General features: G+C 42.2%; 1 protein-coding gene across 1 annotated transcript in view; it reads right to left on the bottom strand.

Annotated features, from left to right (window-relative positions):
* RIN3 (Ras and Rab interactor 3) overlaps nucleotides 1-20,450 on the bottom strand; it is a 149,143-nt gene that overhangs the window by 55,616 nt on the left and 73,077 nt on the right. The window contains exon 4 of the mRNA XM_036735462.1: nucleotides 2,864-2,936. Coding sequence (XP_036591357.1) covers nucleotides 2,864-2,936 — 73 coding nt within the window. The remainder of the gene's footprint in view (nucleotides 1-2,863; nucleotides 2,937-20,450) is intronic.

The raw sequence follows: 20,450 nt of genomic DNA on the forward strand, positions 1-20,450 counted from the left end.
CCCTATTTGGGGTTTTCTTGGTAGAAATAATGGAGTGGTTTGCCATTTCTTTCTCCAGCTCATTTTACAGATGAGGAAACTGAGGCAAACAGTGTTAAGTGACTTGGCCAGGACCACCTAAGACTCTGAGGCCAGATTTGAACTTAGGAAGATGAGCCTTCCTGACTTTCAGGCTGGGAGCTCTATCCACTGCACCAAAGATGGGAACCCAGAGATAAAATTGCTTATGGGTCCAGTTCTTCCACCTACCAGCTGTGTGACTTTGGACAAATCACTTCACCTTTCGTACCTCAGATTTCTCACATTAAAAAAAAAAGGGGGATAATACCTACCACAACTAACTCCCAAAGTTCTTTGAGGTCTGGAAGAGAAAATTAGAGCCCTTGTTCACCATTCCCTTACTGAAGGCTTTTATTTCTTTCTTCCTTTTCTTTTCATCAGCCACAGATATAAAATCAGGCTTCTGGAATTAATGTGAAATAATAAGAATGGCTTTGAGGAGTAGTTTGGCTTAGTGGAAGGAGAGCCAGGATGGGTGCCAGGAAGAGCTGAATTCATACTCTACCTCTGACAGACATTGACTGTGTGACCCTGGGCTAGCTACTTATTAATCTCTCACTGCTCTAGGAACTCTCTAAGACTATAGTTTGCAGAGAAGGTGCTGACCTGCATTGCTGGAGGGATGTTTCTCACTGGAGAATTCCCTCCATCGCCAAGTCTAATCTCCAGCCGAATAATAGCTTATATTTCTATTTATAGAGGGCGTTATAGAAAAGTTTTTCTCACAAGAACTATTGGAGGCAGGCAAGTGCTACTCTCCCCATTTCACAGTTGTTACTTTCATCTCACCCAGCCCAAGTCAAACATACATTGGCTATTACTTAGTCCCACAGATGGGTCAATAAGCCATTGGTACCTACCAGCTACTGCTGAATGAAGGAAGCACGACTCCATTTTTTTTCTTGACTTAGTGTCAGGTTACTGATGAAAAGTATACCCTAAATGATTCTAAAGCATTTGTTATTACTGGAATGAACTAATTATGAGGTAATATTACATGTAGCAGAAAGAACATTGGAAATTATTTTGAACATCAGTTGGGGGAGCTAGGTGGCAAAGTAGATAGAGTACTGAGCCTAAAGTCAGGAGGAACTGAGTTCAAATCTGGCCTCAGACACTTACTAGCTGTGTGACCCTGGGCAAGTCACTTAACTCTGTTTGCCTCAGTTTCCTCATCTGTAAAATGATCTGGAGAAGGAAGTGGTGAACCATTTCAGTAACTTTGCCAAGAAAACCCCAAATGAGATCATGAAGAGTTAGATGTAACTAAACAACACATTTGATACTTATCCTATGTGTAACCTTGGGCAAATTACTTCCTCCCTCTGGGCCTCATTTCCATCTGTAGTATGAGGGGGTGGGAGATCTTTAAAGTAATTTCCAATTCTAAAACTTAAGAGCTAAAATGTACTTTAAGGTTTATAAAGTACTTTACACACATTATCTCCTTTGATGATCCTCCCAATTAAATACTGAGGTGGGACTAAAAGGATTATCTCCATTTTGCAGAAGAAGAGACTAAAGCTCAGTTAGTAGCTGTCAGAGGTGGAATTCAAATCTGCCTCTATTTGACCCTTTACTTATGGAAAATGAGGGGTGGGGGAAGCTGCTCTCTAGGGCAGTGACTCAGGCTGGGGACCTACTATGGTTAAAAGAGCAACATGATTCACACACACACACACACACACACACACACACACACACACATATGATGATGATGATGATGTTCAGTCTTGTCCAACTCTCTGCCACCCCATTTGGGGTTTTCTTGGCAAAGTTACTGGAATGGTTTGCCACTTCCTTCTCCAGATCACTTTACAGATGAGGAAACTGAGGCAAGCAGGGTTAAGCCCAGGGTCACAGAGCTAGTAAGTGTCTGAGGCTAGATTTGAACTCAAAAAGATGAGTCTTCCTGACTCCAGGCCGGCACTCTGTGCACCATGGCGCCACCTAGCTGCCCTGTCCCTACACGTATGATTGCCCCCCAATTCCTCCTATCATCAAGGCAAAGGTGGACTGTCTATCTCTCTCCCCTTCCCCAAATCCTTGGCCTTTTGTGACCTTTTTTTCTCCTTCAAAGAAGCCTTTGATGTTCATTCTAATCTAGTGACTGGTTTTTTGTGTCATGAGACCCCTTTGGGAGTCTGGTGAGGCTTACTGACCCCTTCTCAGAATGTTTTCAATGTATAAAATAAAATTTATAGTATTATAAAGGAAACCAATTACGTTGAAATACAGTTATTAAAACATCACAGACACCAGGTTAAGAATCCCAGTTCTAACCCATTTTTACCCAGGAAACACACTGAAAGGTGGGGAAGCATGAAGGATCCTGGATCTTGATTTAAATCAAGAGATCCCAGGGATCATCTAATCCAATCCTCTAATCTTACAGATGAGGAAACTGAGGTGTGAAAGGTCAAATGACTTGTCCAAGGTCACATGGGTAGTTAGCATCCAAGATAGTGTTTGAGCCACCGATTCCAAGGCCAGTACTCTTTCCCCTCCACTGTACCTGAGTCTGCTATGGATAGCCTCAGTTCCATTACCTTCCTTAGTGATAGCTCTGATGGCCTGGGTTTGTCAGTGATCAGAAGATTACTTACCCATTTTGCACAATGGTACATGTATAATCTATATCAAATTGCTTGCCTTTTCAAGGAAGGGGAAAGGAAGGGAGAGAAGGAGAGAATTTGGAACTCAGAATTTTGAAAAACGAATGTTAATTTTTGTTTACATTTAATCGAGAAAAAAAATGATTACCTCTAGAGACATAAGGGAGTGGTGGCTGAGTTGTACTTACCTGCTGACACAGTAGAAAGCTATCAGTTTGAAGATATCCTCAAATACAAGAACAGATCCTTCCAGGTACAGGACTGAGGAGAGACAGAAAACACCTTTCAACGAATGTTTTCCTTTAGTGAAAAGATATGGGCGGGGGGGGGGGGGGAGGCGGGAGGGGAGGGGAGATACAGGAGGGCGTAAGGCCTAAGAAAACAATAACGCCTCATTTCTCCACTGAAGTCCTTTTTCTCCTCTGGTGGTATTCAGGGGACTCTGGTTTTCGAAGGCTTTTCTAGTAGATTCCATTACACTGTGAACTCTTGGAGAGTAGGGACTGTCTTTTGTCTTTCTTTGTATCCCCAGTACTTAGCACAGTGCCTGCAATGTAGCAGTCTCTTAATAAATGCTTTTTGACTGACTACAAGCCTTGACCCATTCTATTAAATTTCTATGGCATAATAGATTGAGAGAGATCTCAGATATCTTCTAATCTAATCAATAAACATTTATTGAATGCCTACCATGTGCTGGCGGGCTTCTAGGTGGTGCAGTGGGTAGAACACCTAGAATCAGGAAGATCTCAGTTCAAATCCAGCCTCAGACAATAGTTGTGTGATCTTGAGCAAAACATTCAATCCTGTTGGCCTCAGTTTCCTCATATGGAAAATGAACTGGAGAAGGAAGTGGTAAACCACTCCAGTATCTTTGCCAAGAAAACCCCAAATGGAGTCAAGAAGAGTCAGACACAACTGAAATAACTGAACAACACCATGTGCTAGTACTCAGAGCTGGTGATAAAAAAAAAAAAGAAAGAAAAGGCAGCCCCTGCTATCAAGAAGCTCACAATCTAATGGGGGAGGCAACAAGTAAATATATACAAGACAAGCTATGTATAGGATAAATAGGAAATAATTAAGAGCGGGAAGGCACTGGAATTGGGGGTGGCTTCCTACAGAAGGCAGGATTGTAGCTGGGACTTAAAGGAAGCCAGGGAGGTCAGTAGTTGAATCGGAGGAAGGAGAGCATCCCAGGCATGGAAGACAGCCCAAGAGAATGCCCCGAGTCCAGAGAGATGGAGTGTCATTTTCGTGGAACAACCAGAAGGCTGGTGGTTAATGGACCAAAGAGAATGTGTTAGGGAGTAAGGTGTAAGAAGCCTCAAAAGGTAGAAAGGGGCTAAGTTAGAAAGGTCTTTGAATGCCAAATAGAGCATTTTTTATCTGACCCTGGAGTCAGTTGGGCCCCTGCTGTTGTTTATTGAGTGGGGGGTGGGGGAGGGCCTGAACAGATCTGTGCTTCAGGAAAATCCCTTTAGTGGCTGAATGGAGGCTGGACTGGAGAGAGAAGAAACTGGAACTATTCTCCTCATCTCATTGGTGCTGTCCAGTTGTTTCAGTCAGTTTCCTCCTCTGTGATACAGGGATAATTAGAACAGCCACGTCACAAGGTTGTTGCTGAGGGTCAAATGGGGTGGCATAAAGAAAGTGCTTTTCAGATCTTAATGCATTATATAAAAACTAGGTTTTATTATCATGAATCCTGAATTTGAGAGTTCCCGAGTTCAAGTGTTGATTTCCTCAGTAGCATTCTCCTTGGAAGAAGAAGATTCACCAATGTGGCCCCTGCTGTTGGAGGGTTGGAACCACGTTGTGGGAGGCCGGGAGATGTGGACTTAGCCAACCCTCCCACGTATGTTTGGGAGTTGCTAGGACAGTGTTAAGTGGAAGATGAATGAGAATTAAGCCTTCCTTCCTCCCTCCCTCCCTCCCTCCCAACATGCCTTTGCCTTTTGAAGGAATCTAATGGGCTATGTGAGTGCTTTATGTTTCTGTATTTATGGGCTCCTGGGAGTCCTTACAGTCATGTATTTTCTGTAGCAATTGAAATAAAAACTGTTCCATACTTAATTCACATACTGTGTCTATGTGGGTATTAGGGAACCATATTTTATTTTAGAGATTTTTCTGGACTGATTCCAGATGTAGGCAAAGAGCTCAAGAGAAGAAATGGCCCTTTAGAGTAGATTTCCCCTGGGACCAGTCTAGAACTCTTGCGGAAGGATCCCTGGGCCTTGGGTGACATCTTGTTAATTGGAGGGCTAGTGCCTCATCAGGCAGGGAAGTGACCTGGGGTTCTTTAAAGCCATTCAGGCAGATCACAAAATTTGGTAAGTGCCCCCAACATAGAAAGTTTTCCAGTATAGGTCTAGCAATGAACAACTGTATATTTCTTGTCTAAGGGTCAGACTAGCAAAGAGTGGACAGGGTCGTATTTCTAGGTGCCTAATTTTTTTCGCCATGACTGCTGAAAAGAGTCTATTTATTTCATCATAATTTCAACCCTCAAAAAATAGGGGAAGTGACTAGAGAAACTTTTATTCTGGACCTGATTTTGACCATTTGGGAGGGACTGGCTGTTGATGTGGACATGTCAAGAATCATGGGAGTAAGGTTACTTCTTCAGTGTCAATTTTCTATCTCATGATAGAGAATGAGAGGTAAACTAGGCATGGCCTGATACGTACATTAGGTCTCAAGGGATTAGATAAAGATTGATAGGATACCCTAGCCTAATATTTTCCTGAGGAAGTTGGCCCAAGAAGGGGGAGGTGTTTTCAAGAATGAATTTCTGAAGACACAAGCAAACTAATTTCACTTCCTATTTTGACAGCATATCTAAACTGCAGGATTAGAAGAATGTTGTAAAGACAGTATATTTAGGTTTCAGGGAAGCATTCATTATTTGACAAAGTTTTGTGGCCAATGTGGGAAGATGATGATTACAGGATAGGAAAGTTAAGTGGGTTCCACACTGATTGAATGATTTGGACCAAAAGAATGCTTAGTAATGGGCTAATAATGTCAACTCAGAGGGACATCTTTAGAGTAGTATCCCAGTTTTTGTCTTGGGGTTTTTCAACAGTTTTGTCGGCGGCTTTATCAATGCCAAAGAAGAAAAGCTTAAGTCAACAAGCATATATAAAGCATCTTCTTTGTGTCAGGTACTTCCCTAATTTAAAAAAAAAAAAGGTGAAAAACAGTTTTTGCTTTCAAGAAACTCACAGTCTAATGAGTGAGACCATGCAAACAACTATGAACCAATAAATTAGAGACAGTTAAATTTGGAGTCATTTCAGAGGGAAGGCACTTAAGAGTAAGGACAGGGAAAGGTTTCTTGCTGAAAGTGAGACCTGAAGGAAGCCAAGGAATACACAGAATTGAGGAGAGAGAGAATTTCAGGCATGGGGGACAGTCAGTGAAAATGCCAGAACAGGAAGATGGAATGTCTTATGAGAGGAAAAGCAAGGAGGCCAGTGTCATGGGATTGCAGAATACCTCCAGAGGAGTAAGTAAGATTGTAAAGAGTGCAGCTGATGTGAAGCTAAGAGGGGTTGGTAACACACTGTCACTGACATAGGATCCAAAAAGATCAAGAAGTTACGTCTATGGGTCAAATCTAATAAGATACAATTTAATAGTGATCGATGCAAAGTTCTACATTTGGATCCAAGAAATCAGCTTCCTAAAGTAAAGGATGGTGAAGTTTGGGTGGAAAGTGGCTCATTTAAAAATATGTGTTCTGATAAATAAAGCATGACTTCAGAAGGCTGATGGTAAAACACACCTCAGATAGGGGTGGTATTACTTTTTATAGGTGTGGAATGAATCATACATCCTCAGACGTGGCCGAGTGTTTATTTGTTTTAACTATATTCATATGTTAGAAGGCAGGGTTCTACTGAGTGTGAGGAAGTCACTAGAAAATAAGTGATGGAAAGGAAACAAAATATAGCGTCAATGACATATTTTAAAAAGAAAAAAAGAGAACAAAAACCAAAATGCTCTGGGGGGGATTTAGCGTAAACTCAGCATGAATCAATAGTCTAATATGGCAGCCAGAAAAAGCTAATGTGGTTTTGGGCCACATTAAAAGTGCAATGGTATCCAAAATGAGGAAGGTGATAGTTCTAGCATGTTCTATCCCAGCCAGCTCTTGGATTGATTTCTGGACACCATATTTCAGGAAGAACATTGTTGATCTGGAGAACAGTCAGAGGAGGGTGATCAGCATGATAAGGGACCTCAAGACCACGCCATATAAGGAACTGAAGAAGCTAAGGATGACTGGCCTAGAGAAGAGAAGACTTATTTAATAAGAGACACAATAGCTGCCTCCCAGTATGTGGAGGACTCGCAGATGGAAGAAAGTAGATTTACTTAAACTGACCCCAGGAAACTGAACAAGGAGCAATGGGTAGGATTTGCAGGAAGACTGAGGTTTGAAGTAACAAAAAAATTCTAACAGAGCTGACCAAGAGTGGCATGGCATCACTCAACCAGTCAATGAACAAATATTCATGATGCATCTCCTATGTGCCAGTGCCAGTCACCGTGCCAGGCTCTGGGGATACAAATAAAAAGAAAAGAATCCCTACTTGTGAGGAAGTGGTAGCTTTCTCCTAGGTCTTCAGAGAGAGGCTGACCTCTTGTCTGTAATGTTGTGGAGGGATTCTTGGTCAGATATATGTTGGGCTTAGTCAGTGGTTCTTAAAGTATTGTCCAGGGACCTCCAGGAGCTCCCAAAGACACTTTCAAAAGGTCTATGATTCAAAACTATTTTCATAATAATACTAAGATGTTTTCATTTCTAATGTGGTAAGTATTGATATACTTATAAACAAAACTGCAGGGGAGGAAGGGACCTCAATCATTTTTCTGAGACCTGAGTACAAAAAGTTAGAGAACTACTGAACTAAATGGTTCCCTGGGGTTTCAATCCATGTCTGTGAAGGATGTACCCATGCTGATGAAATTAGGCACCCTTACGGACTTGAACTAAGTGCTCTAGCAAGGAGAAGGCAGTTGGAAGGAAGGGGGATGCCAGCCCCACCCTGCCAAGCTGACCCTTTGCAGGGGACAGATATTGAGAGAGCAAAGGGGGATGTCAGCCCCACCCTTCCAAGCTGACCCTTTGCAGGGGACAGATGTTGAGAGAGCAAAGAATTTGGCTGGCACTTAGTAGGCACTGAATAAATGCTTGTCAATTTGACTTGAAAAAGGGGATGATGGAGAGAATCAAGGAGACTCACAGAATAGATGGCATAGAGTTGGGAGATAAATACAAATGTTGGTCAACCTTGGATCTAAGCTCTGCACATTTTGCTTTGCTGTATGCCTTCATTTTATTTTTGCTTTCTGTTTTATGGGAGCTTGATCCTTGATTAGGAAAAAGTTCCCCGTTGTGCAAGTTATTATCTGAGGTGGGAAGGCTGAGTTGTTTCTCTTTTACCCAGGAAGGGTCAGGTAGAAGTCAATGGAACCCCTAGGTTTAGAAAATGCCTGACAGCTTTGGAGGGGGATATGGGCAACCCCTGTAAAAATTAACTTAGTTACTAGGCAAGTTTAAGGATTCCCTGCTACTTTTTTGGAGGAGCAGGGGTGGTGGGGTAGTCTTTAAAGGGTAACTGAGTGGGGAACAGTCTTATTCTCTTCTGTCCTTTCCCAGCCAGCTTCTCTCAGATGGTCAGAATAATATTAGTTAGCAGTAATAATAACTCCATTTTGTGTGTTTGTGATGGGAGCATTGACATTTTAAAATTAAACTGCTCTAAATATTTCTTGTACAGATAGGTTGCTTTATTCCCCCCCCCACCCTCCCATTTCATGATTCTTTTGAGATAAAGCCCTAGCAATAGAACCTCTGGATCGGAAGCTCTGGATCAGATTTGTGATTCACAGCATGTTGCCATACTGATCTTTAAAAATTTCTTCTGGTGTGTAATCTCACCAATGATGTGAAAGTGTCTTTTTCCTTACAACCTCACCAATATGAAATTTTTATCATTCTTTGCTACTTTCGCTAATGTATTATGCTAAATTTAGCTAATTTTAATTAAGTCAATAAATTAACTTATTATGCACCTACTATGTGCCAAACTTTGCGCCAGATGCTAGAGATACAAGTACAAATATTAAAACTATCCTTTCTTGAAAGGAGCTTCCAATGGGGGAGACAAGTAGCTAAAAAAGTATGTAGCACAAATATAAAGTGAGTAAATATTCCTATTAGGTAGTTTGGGAGGGAGAGCATTAATGGTTGGAATCATCAGGAAAGGCTTCATTCAGGAAGGGGATACCCGAGTTGTTTCTTGAAAGAAGTGAGGGATCCTATGGAGCAGAGATAAGGAAGGAGTGTGCAATTCGGGCATGAGGGGCAGCCAATGCCAAGGCTGGAGTGTGTCGTACAAGGAACAGAGAAAAGGACAAATTGACTGGATGGCAGAGTTCAGAAAAAAGGAAATAACACCCAATGGGGCTGTTTGGGGGCCTCAAAAAGCTAAACAGAAGGGTCTATATTTTATCCCAGAGGCTCTGCCTTTTTGGGCATTGTGGAACATTCTTAAAACGCTTTCACGATCTCATTTGATCTTCACAACATCCATGTAGATTAGACAGAGTTAGAAGCTGAACCCATTTTATAGAAACTGAGACCCAGAAAGGGTAAGCAGCGAAGGGCACATTATAAAATTACTTCTTAAGGAAACAGAAACAAGAATCTTTTTTGGGGGGGGAGGGAAGTAAGGCAAATGGGGTTAAGTGACTTGTCCAAGGTCACACAGCTAGTAAGTGTGTCAAGTGCCTGAGGCTGGATTTGAACTCAGGTCCTCCTGACTCCAGGGCCTGGGCTCTATTCACTGGGCCACCTAGCTGCCAACAAGAATCTTTTAGCATTTCTTTGTTAGATTTATTTGACCTCCCTTTCCTCATCTGGAAAAAGAAAGCACAGTTCCAGAGTCCTGGTGATGAACCCTGCTATCCCACCTCCCGATGGTGATAAGAGGCAATGGACTCAAAATGTAGAATACAAACACACACACACACACACACAGCAAAGGGGGAATTTGTTTTGCTTCAATATACATATTTGTTACAAGAGTTTTTTTCTTTTTTTTTCCCAATGGGGAGGAGGTGGGAATGAGAGAAAATAAAATTTTGTTATTTGAAAAAAAATTAAAATTTTAAATGAGGGTTGGACTTTTAAGAGTCATTTTAAGGTCTCTTTTCTAATTCTAGCAGTGTGTGTTCCAACCAGCTCTAACCTTCTCTGTTCTATGACTATGATTGTCTTTCCTTTAACTGAAGACCCTGGTTCAAGAGGAAAAAAAGAATCCATAGTTGAATTCATTGGAGTTGTTAAGGTTGAGAATTCTGGGGAAAGGCAAACAGCTGTGCAGGCAAAAAACCCAACCCAAACCAAAAACAGTCAAAAAGTAGAATTCTTGCAGCTGTCCCCAACCTGCCTGGGGCTATTAGAGCTGTCTGGATGTTTTTGTCATGGGATTGATCTGTTTGGTGTGGTGCTGGGGAGATCTGGAGTGACCTCTGGTGGCAGTGGTTATTTGAAGTTATTGAAGTAGAAACCTGGGAAGTCTCTGACTTGGCAAGGTAGGGGGCAGGGACATGACAATGCCTGCTCAGCCAGAGCCCCTGTTGCATTCTGGGGAGTGAATGTAAGAAATGAAGGGCCTCTAAATGTGGACCTTTGGAACTAATTCTGTGCTGAGTGTGAGAATAGAGAAAAAGGCTTTTAAGGGCATGCTCAGCGGGGTTCTGGGGCAAGGCTGACAAAGATGGATGACCTCTGCCTATGGAGTTGACCATAGAGGTCCTGGGTTCTAGGTACAGTGTTTGTTCCCAGTATCAGCATTTTAGAGATGATGATAACACTGGAGTAGATGTTACTGTCCGACTGGCACAGTTTCGAGCTTCTGTAGTCTCTGCATGGAGAAAGAGTGCTTGGGGAGAAGCCGGTGGACCCTGAATCTGGCTATAAGCTCCCTGGCTAGCATCAAGGGAGAAATGCCTATGTGTCTATAGTCTTAAGGGAGACGCGTAGCATAGTCCCACCAAACTCCAAATCCAAAGCAGGGTCCCTAAAAGGCCCACATAGACATGAGGCTGTGTCAGAAGGGTTTAGTAGTAGGTAGCCTGTGGGCATCCTAGCTTGTGGACAAGGGAATAACATCAGAGAGCCTGGCAGTGGGCCAGTATCAGAGGTCCAGATGAGCAAACAGTTAAGTCTGGGGAAATCTAGTAGCACATGGAAGGGTGTTGCTGCAGGGCTAGAGGTAGGGGCCAGGACTCAGCCCCCAGGAAGACCAGTGAGTGTAAGAAATGACTCTAGTTCTTGAGAACCTTCATTTAACATATGAGAAACTGAGCCCAGGGAGATTTTAGTGCCTTGCCAAACATCACACAGTTAATAAATCCTTGAGGTAGGATTTGAACCCAGGTCCTCCTGACTCAAAATGAAGCACTCTATTTCTGTTTCTCCATGTGACCTTGAGAAAGACACTTCAACATCACTTGGTACAATGGAAAGAAAACTGGTGCTAGCGTCCGAAGATCTAGGTTTAAATCCTGTCTTTATTGTACTCTGACTGAGACCTTGGGTAATTCATTTAAGCCTGGGCCTCAGTTTCCTCAAGTGTAAAATGAGGGAGTTGTTCTCCTCCAGCTTCAACTCCTATGAATAACCCCATGATTTGGTTTTAGTTTCCTGGTATAACTGCAAAGAGTTGTAAACCACGTATTCCACAGCTGTAATGTAATTACGGGGCCCAGAGCGAGAGCCACAGGGTAGGATAGACCACAGCTCCACCTAGTGTCAATGTTTAGTATGACACAAATGCTTCTAAACACTAAATAGCCCAGTGCAGCGGGAGTGGAGTGGGAGAGAGAAAATGTTTCTACAAATATGTCTTTGGTTCTTTTGTTTGTTTGTTTGTTTTTGGCAGGGCAATTGGGGTTAAGTGACTTGCCCAAGGTCACGCAGCTAGTACATGTGTAAGTGTCTGAGGTCGTATGTGAACTCAGGTTCTCCTGACTCCAGGGCCGGTGCTCTACTCACTGTGCCACCCAGCTGCCCCCATAAATATGTCTTACGGCAGCTAGGTGGTGCAGTGGGTAGAGTGCTGGATCTGGAGTCAAAAAGACTCATCTTCCTGAGTTCAAATCTAGCTTCATACTTAACCCGGTTTGCCTCAGTTTCCTCATCTGTAAAAACAGGGATAACCAGAGCACCTACCCCCCAGGGTTATTGTGAGGATTCAATGAGATAATATTTGTAAAGTGTTTTGAAAAAATGAATGACATAAATGTTAGCTGTTATTGGTATTTGGAGTCCAGAGCTATAGCTAAGAATTTTTTATTCTTGAGGGTAATACTAGCATCCTCAGTGGAGGTTGGGGGAACACTGCCACATGGTGAAGAGAGACAACACACCACCGGTATAAAGCCATCCACCCACAGGTTGTGCACAGGGCATTGGGGAGGGGTTGGAACAGGCTCAACCCCAGCCGGACATCGGGAAGTTGGGTGTTTTTAGATAATTATTCTTGCTAACTAGGTGCTAAGTTCCATTATTTCCAAAGGATTTCAAGTGTTGTCATTAAGTTGGCACCATGAGGCAAAGTCCTGATAATTCTAATGGGCTGAGAGATGAGAATCACAGAATGTTAAGAGCTGGGAGGGACCACAGGCCAAAGAACATTACGGCTGAAAATGTGCAGCCCCGTCATTTTATAGTGGAGGGAACTGAGGCCAAGAGGGAACGGACTTGACTAAAGTCACACAGTTAGGAAGTGAAAGAACCGGCTTAGAATCCACATTACAGGAAGAATTCTGCGGTGGCAAAAGCACCTTTTCATTCTTACAATAAACTGACAAACTCACTTTGAGACCCAGAAAATACCCAGAAAAGTACAGAAGGAAGTTCAAAGGGAAACATAGATGAGAAGGACAGTTTTGGAACTACCATGTAAAATTTGCTACGTACCTAAAAAAACCCAACAACCTGCGCTGTATGAAATATTTGTTGTTGTGGTTGAGTCATTTCAGTCACGTTAACTCTTCATGACCCATTTGGGGTTTTCTTGGCAAAGATGCTGGAGTGGTTTGCCATTTCCTTCTGCAGCTCATTTTGCAGATGAGGAAACTGAGGCAAGCAGGGTGAAGTGACTGGCCCAGGGTCACACAGATAGTAAGTGTCTGAAGCCACATTTGAACTCAGGAAGATGAGTCTTCGGGACTGAAGGCCTGGTGCTCTATCGACTGCACCACCTAGCTGCACCATGTAAAATTTGAAATGTTTCGATCAGTTTTAGTTGAATCTTTAGGGTTCTTGTGAATAGACCTTTATATCATCTGTGAAAAACACTGGTTTCTTCATTGTCTATGAGAATGCCCTCAATTTCTTTTTCTTATCTCATGACCATAACTAGCATTTCAAGCACTACTCTAATCATAGAATGGGGGGGGGGGCTCTGTTAGTATTAAAATTTCTTCTCTTCCCCCCATAAAAATCTTCTTTTGTGACAGTTAAGTATAGTCAAGCAAAACAAATCCAAAGACTGGGTAGGCCTAAAAACGTCATGTTCCACATCTCCGTCAAGGTTATTTATCAAAGGTCTTCCAGAGTTGTTGGCCATTGGATTGATCACAGCGCCGGAGTTTTTGGAGTTATTTTTCTTTGTGTTATAGTCACTGAAAAAATCATTCTCCTGCTCCTGCTTACTTTATTCTGCATCAGTTTAAACATCTTCTCAGGTTAATCTGAATCCATTTTTCATCATTTCTTATAGTGCGATAATGTTCCATCACACCCAAATACCATAATTGGTTCGTGGATTCCCAAATAGTTGTTGTCTGGTCGTTTCAGTCATGTCTGACTCTTTGTGACCCTGTTTGGGGATTTTCTTGGCAAAGTTATTGGAGGGGTTTGCCATTTCCTTCTCCAGCTCATTTTACAGATGAGGAAACTGAGGCAAACAGTTAAGTGACTTGCCCAGGATCACACTGCTGCTAAAGGTCTGAGGATTTGAACTCAGGTCTTCTGACTCCAAGCCAAGCATTCTAACTACTACACCACCTAGCTGCCCTATATTGATGGGTACCCCTGTAGTTTCTAGGTCTTTACTACAACCCTAACTGCTGCTATATATTTTTTTGTCATTTGGATACTTCTTTCTTTGATCTCTTTGGAGCAGAAGCCTAGTAGTAGTATTGCTGGGTAAAAGGGTACACAAAATTTAGTGACTGTTTATGCATGCTTTCAAATGGCTTTCCAGGATGACTAGAAAATTCACAGTTCTCCTACACTGCCTCAGACAATTGTAATTTTCCTTTTTTGTTATCTTTGTAAGGAAATTGAGGGCATCCAGGGGATTAGGATGGGAATGTGGGAACTAAGTGAACCACAATCGACTCCATCTTATGACTCAATTCTGGAGCTAGCTTGGTTCCCTTTCTACTCAATTATGGGTCTAGTCCAAATTCTCTCTTGTAAGAAAATTGTATTCAATTGTGGGAACCTTATTGTATTGTTTGAATGAAGCCCTGCTTGGCTGTGAAACCGGACCACCTCTATCTGCTGCTAGAGACCCTTAAGTTAAAGACCTACATCAGGGGTGGAGAACCTCACACGTCACCCTCTAGATCCTCAAGCATTCTGTGAAGTTTGGATTCAGTCAAAGAACTGCACTTGAGGATCTAGAGGGCCACATGTGGCCTCAAGGCCGCAGGATCCCTACCCCTGACCTATGTTACGCTGATCAGAAACCCAGTTAGATTCAAAGATTAATACAAGGAGTTTTCTCACAATCATACATCTCAAGCAACCCTTATGTCTTATCTGAAAACTGGCCCCAAACTTATCACTCAGTCACTGTTTCAATGTTCCTTTGATTGTTTATAGACACTTGGTAGGGGTGGGGGGTGCAGGGGGTGGGTGGGAGTAGGACACTTCCTTTTCTGATTTCAGAGAATTGCACCTGCTTATTCTCTCTCTTCCAATCTGGAAAGTCCCTAATTTTCTCCAGTTAGAAATAAGATTACCTAATGTTGTATTGTTTCCTTTTAATTAATTGGTCTTACTTGATTGTTTTTAAGGTGTAAATAAATGTCTGTCTCCCCTTGTATTTGAGGTCTAGGCCTAAGCTGAGGAATTCTGATCCTGGTTTGTTGGGCAATTGCTAGGCACTGCCTAGATATACTTGGAAGACAGAACCTTTGTTTCCTTGGTCATTTCATCTTTCACCTGCCACATTGGTCAATCCGAAGGATGCAGAGTAGAATCAAAGAATTGTTTTAACTTGCATTTCTTTTTATCATTAAATATTTGAAGTATTTCCTCTTCTTTTCTGGGTTTTGTTGGTAACACACCCAAGAGGTGATAATTTCTGTGTTAGCTGAATTTATTGTTTTAATTAATTTTAGTTGAATATTTAGGGAATAGATTGCCCCCTCTGTCATCCCCATTCTCTCACTAATTTTTAGTCTCTCTCTGTCTATTGGCTCGTTCCCTCCTGCCGACAAATATGCCCATACCTGCCCCATCCTGAAAAAACTCTCCCTTGATTCTTCCATCCCTGATAACTCTGATTATATAGCTCCTCTGCCCTTCGTAGCTAACCTTCTTGTAAAGGCTGGCAAGGATAGGTGACTCCACTTTCTCTCTTAACCCCTTACAGTCTGGCTTCTGACCTTAACGTTTCACCAAAACTGCTCTCTCCTGTTACCTATAATCTCCCAGTTGTCAAATACAACGGCCTTTTCTCTATTCTCATTGTCCTTGACCTCTTTTCAGCCTTTGATATTATTGGTCACCTTCTTCTCCCTGGCCCACTCTTGTCTCTGTAGGTTTTAGAGACACGACTCTCTCCTGGTTCTCCTATCTGACTGTTTTTTCTCTGCCATCTTTGCTAGATCCTCCTCCAGACCACGCCTTTTAACCACAGGTGTCCTCTGGGGGTTTCCCCCTCCACCCAGAACCCTCTTCTCTTCTCCCTTGCTTTACTTGGTGATCTCATCAGTTCCTCAAGATTTAATTACCACCTCTATGCTGCCACATCTCAAATCTACCTTTCCTGCCCCAAACTCTCTACTGATCTCCAATTATCTTTCAGATACCTCAAATTGGATTCTGGTAAACATCTTAAACTGAACAGATCTAAAAGAGAAGTCATTATCTTTCCCCCTAAATTTTCCCCTGTCCTATCTTCCCTTTTACTGTAGAGGGCAACACCTTCCTCCCAGTCCTACAGGCCTATAATCTAGAAGTCCTCTCTCACCCCCCATATACAAGCTGCTGCTGAGGCCTGACAGTTTCATGTGGCAAAATCTTTTCAATACGCCCTCTTCTCTCCTCTGGCCCTGCCATTACCCTGGTGCAGGCCCTCATCACCTCCTGCTTGGATTATTGCAATTATAGCTTGCTAGTGGTTCTGTCTGTCTCAAGTCTCTCCCTTTAGCCACCAAAGTAATTTTCCCAAAGCACAGATCTGATCATACCACTCCCTTACTAAATAAACTCCAGCGGTTCCCTATCACCTCCGGGGTCAAATGCAAAATACTTCGCTTGGCACTCAAAGCCCTTCATAATCTAGCCCCTATCTACCTTTCCAGTCTTTTTACACCTTCCTCCCCACTCCAATTTGTTTCACAAACCAGACACTTTCTATCTCTTGGCTCTGGACATTTTCTCTGACTACTCCCCATGTCTAGGGCAGCTAAGCAACTCAGTAGATAGAGTACCAGGTCTGGAGTCACAAAGACTCATCTTCCTGAGATCAAATTTGACCTCAGAGACTTAGTAACTGTGTGACCCTGGGCAAGTCACTTAACCCTGTTTGCCTCAGTTCCTCATCTGTAAAATGAGCTGGAGAAGGAAATGACAAACTGCTCCAGTATCTCTGCCAAGAAAACTTCAACGTGGGTCACAAAGAGTCAGACACAACTGAGACAACTGAATAACAACATTCCCCATGCCTGGAACCTTTCCCTTCCGAGCTCCGCCTCTTGACTTCCTGGCTTCTTTTAAGTCTCCAGGAAGCCTTTTCCAAGCCCTCTTCATTCTAGGGCCTTCGCTCTGCTAATTATTCCCTATTTATCCTGTATGTACCTTGCTTTGTATATATTTGTATGTTTTCTTCCTCATTAATGCAGAGACTGTCTTTTGCCTCTTTTAGTATCCCCAGTTTTTTAGCATGGAACCTGGCACATAGAAGGCACTTATCCAGCAATTAGTTTATGTCTATGCTAATTTCTTCAATTTATTTTTCTTGCCACTGCTATATAGAATTTGTCTAGATCCATATAAATGCTAGTGGTAACAATGGCCATTCTTTTTTAATCCTTGGTCTTATTGGAAGGACCTATAGTATTTCTCCATTATAGGATAATGCTTGGTTATAGAGAGAGAGAATTTAAGGGTGGGTCCATTTATTCCTGTATTTACATTTTTTTAAACAAATTTGCGCTGAATTTTGTCAAAAGACTTTTCTGAATCTTTCGATGTAACATGTAGTTTTTAATTGTTCCTGTCATTCCTATGGTCTATTATTTTCACAGTTGTCCTAATATTGAACAAACCCTGCTTCCTTGGTATAAATTCAACCTGAGGATCATGTATATCCTTTTTATATTTTGCCACAGCCTTTTTGCTATGGCTTTATTCCATAATTTTGGGTCATATTCTTTAGGGATACGGGCCTACAATTGATTTCTCTCTTTTATCTCTTTCAAGACTAGATTGTTATGGAAGAAATTTGGAAGAATTCTTTCATTTCCCTTTTTTCTTCAAACAGTTTATGTAATATTGGAAAATTTTTTTATTGTTCTCAAAATGTTTGACAGAATTGATGTGTAAATATGTCTGGTTCTAGGTTTGGTATTTTTCCCCCTTTGGGAATTTAGCAATCTTGGTTGAATTGACTTTATCTCAAACAGATCTGGGGCTCAGTTTCCTTGGTGGGAAAATGATTACGTTGAAACAGATGATTTTGGAGTTATGTTGGGCTGAATATCTATGGGACATCCAATCTGAGATGTCTAATAGGCAGCTGGAGATGTGAGACTGGAGGTTAGGAGAGAGGCAAGGGATGGATAAGTAGAACTGGGAACCAATCATCGGTGGAGAGATGACTGAAATCCACAAAAACTGATGAAATCACCGAGTGAAATCGATGGAGAAGAGGGCTGAGGACAGGAGGGACACTCAGAATTAGTATCCATGATGTGAAGGAAGATGCAGCAAAGGAGACTGAGAATGACTGACCAGACAGGAAAGAGGAGAAGGAGGAAAGAATAGGATTGTGAAAACCTAGGCAGAAAAGAAGCAAATCATAAATGTCAAAAGCCATTAGAAACGGCAACTAAGAGCTCACTGGTAAGTGTGGAGAGAGGACTTTCAGTTCAGGGATGAGGTCAGTAGCTACAGTACAGATTTAAGAGGAAGTAGTGGAATCTGGGGTCACCACTGCGACCCTTTCCCATTGACAAAACTTGACCAACTGACTTCTCTATGTCTTTCCATGCTCCATCTCTTGAAAGAGTCTAGATGTGGGCCAAGAATTTCAAAGCTGGAAGCAACCTTACAGATCACTTAGTTCAAGCCTGCCATTAAAAAAAATTTTTTTTTGGAGGGGGGAAGGCAGGGCAATTGGGGTTAAGTGACTTGCCCAAGGTCACACAGCTAGTTAGTGTGTCAAGTGTCCAAGGCCGGATTTGAACCCAGGTCCTCCTGACTCCAGGGCCGGTGCTCTATTCGCTGTGTCACCCACCTGCCCTAAGCCTGCCGTTTTACAGATGAGAAAACCAAGGCTTAGAATGGTGAAATGACTTCCCTCAGGTTACGCATTTAAAGTGGAAGAGCAAGGACTCTAACCTGGGCATTCTAATTTTAAATTCAGTAGTTTTTGTTTGTTTATTTGTTTGTTTTTTAAAGGACAGCCCTGAGTCAGGAGGAAAGAATTTCAGGCTGACCCCACTGTACAGCACTGACTACCCACGTTGGTCAAGGCAAAATTTCCTAAACTCTGTAAAATGAAGAAAAAATGATGAGAGGAGCTGGATCTTTGATTTCACTGTTACAGGGGATTACCAAGTGAGGAAACTCCCTCTACCAATGAAGGTCAGCACTTAATCTATAACTTGTAGGCTTCCAGAGTTGCCTAGAGTTTTGACATCCCCCAGGTGAGCCAGCATAAGTCAGGGGTTTTAAACCCAGGTCTTACTGGCTTCAAGGCTGGATCTCTAGGCATTATACCATATACTCCCAGAATGAAGGGCTAAATTTACTGTTATTAAGCTTTAAAGGCAGCTAGGTGGTTCACTGGATAGAGTGCTGGGCCTGGGGTCAGGATAGATCTGAGTTCAAATTTGGCCTCAGACACTTACTAGCTGTGTGACCTTGGGCAAGTCACTTAACCTCTGCCTTAGTCCACTGGAGAAGGAAATGGTCAACCACTCTAGTATCTTTGCAAGAAAACCCCACACAGGGTCATAAGAAATCCTACATGACTAAACAAAAACAACAAATTAAGCTTTAGTAGTAGTATTTAGTAGTATTTTTTCCTTCCTTTATAGGGGTGCCAGGCAGTTAATAATTAGCACCTTATTCTTCAGTCAGAGAAAAGGAGTTTGGGTTAAAAAGATGAAAAGTGAAAGCTCTTATTGCTAAAGGTATTTGAGAGAGAATGGGGCCAGGCTGTTGGTCCTCAGGAAGAGGGTGGAGGTGAGAAACTGAGTTTCTGTTATGCACTAGGTCACGCTTGGGGTAAAGCCTGTTCTCCTAGGTGTCTCTGTGCCCTTCCTTGAAGATACTGACTGCTATTTCTTTAGTCAGCCTTTCTGTTGGTGAATCCAGAATCCTCATCCTCCCCATGCCCAAATCAACCCATACCACATTATAATTGTCTCCTATTTTAAAGTTAAACTCTAAAAGGGCAACATGGCATAGTGAATAAAGAACTGGCCTTGGAGTCAGGAAGAAACACCTGGGTTCTGGTCAAATGAGGATTGGGGGTTTTTTATTTTATCATTATTATTATTATTTTTTTTTGTAGGGGGGAAGGCAGGGCAATTGGAGTTAAGTGACTTGCCTAAGGTCACACAGCTGGTAAATGTGTCAAGTGTCTGAGGTTGGATTTGAACCCAGGTCCTCCTGACCCCAGGGCCAGTGCTCTACTCACTGCGCCACCTGCCTGCCCCTAGGTTTTTTTATTTTAAGAGGAACCAATTTTTTTATTTATTCCTTCCTTCCTTCCTTCCTTCCTTGCTTATTTTCAACATTCACTTCCATAAGATTTTGAGTTCTAAATTTTCTCCCCCTTCCTCTCTCCTCCCCTCCCCAAGACGGCAAGCAATCTGATATAGGCTCTACATACACATTCATATTAAACGTATTCATAGTAGTCATGTTGTAAAGAAGAATTAGAACCAATGGGGCAAACATAGAGAAAGAAGAAGTAAGTACAACGAGAAAAAGAGAGAAAATAGTCTGCTTCCATGTGCATTCAGAGTTTGGAACTTTCTCTGGATGTGGATGGCATTTTCCATCCTGAGTCCTTGTCTTAGATCCTTGCAGGGCTGAAAAGAGCTAAGGCTATCAAAGTCAATCATCACACAGTGTGGCTCTTACTGTGTACAATGTTCTCCTGGTTCTGCTCATTTCACTCAGTTCATATAAGTCTTTTCCAGGTTTTTCTGAAGTCTGCCTGCTCATTATTTCTTATGGCACAGTAGTATTCCATTACATTCATATACCAC

This window comes from Trichosurus vulpecula, chromosome 8 (assembly GCF_011100635.1).
Source record: "Trichosurus vulpecula isolate mTriVul1 chromosome 8, mTriVul1.pri, whole genome shotgun sequence".
Classification (NCBI taxonomy): domain Eukaryota; kingdom Metazoa; phylum Chordata; class Mammalia; order Diprotodontia; family Phalangeridae; genus Trichosurus; species Trichosurus vulpecula.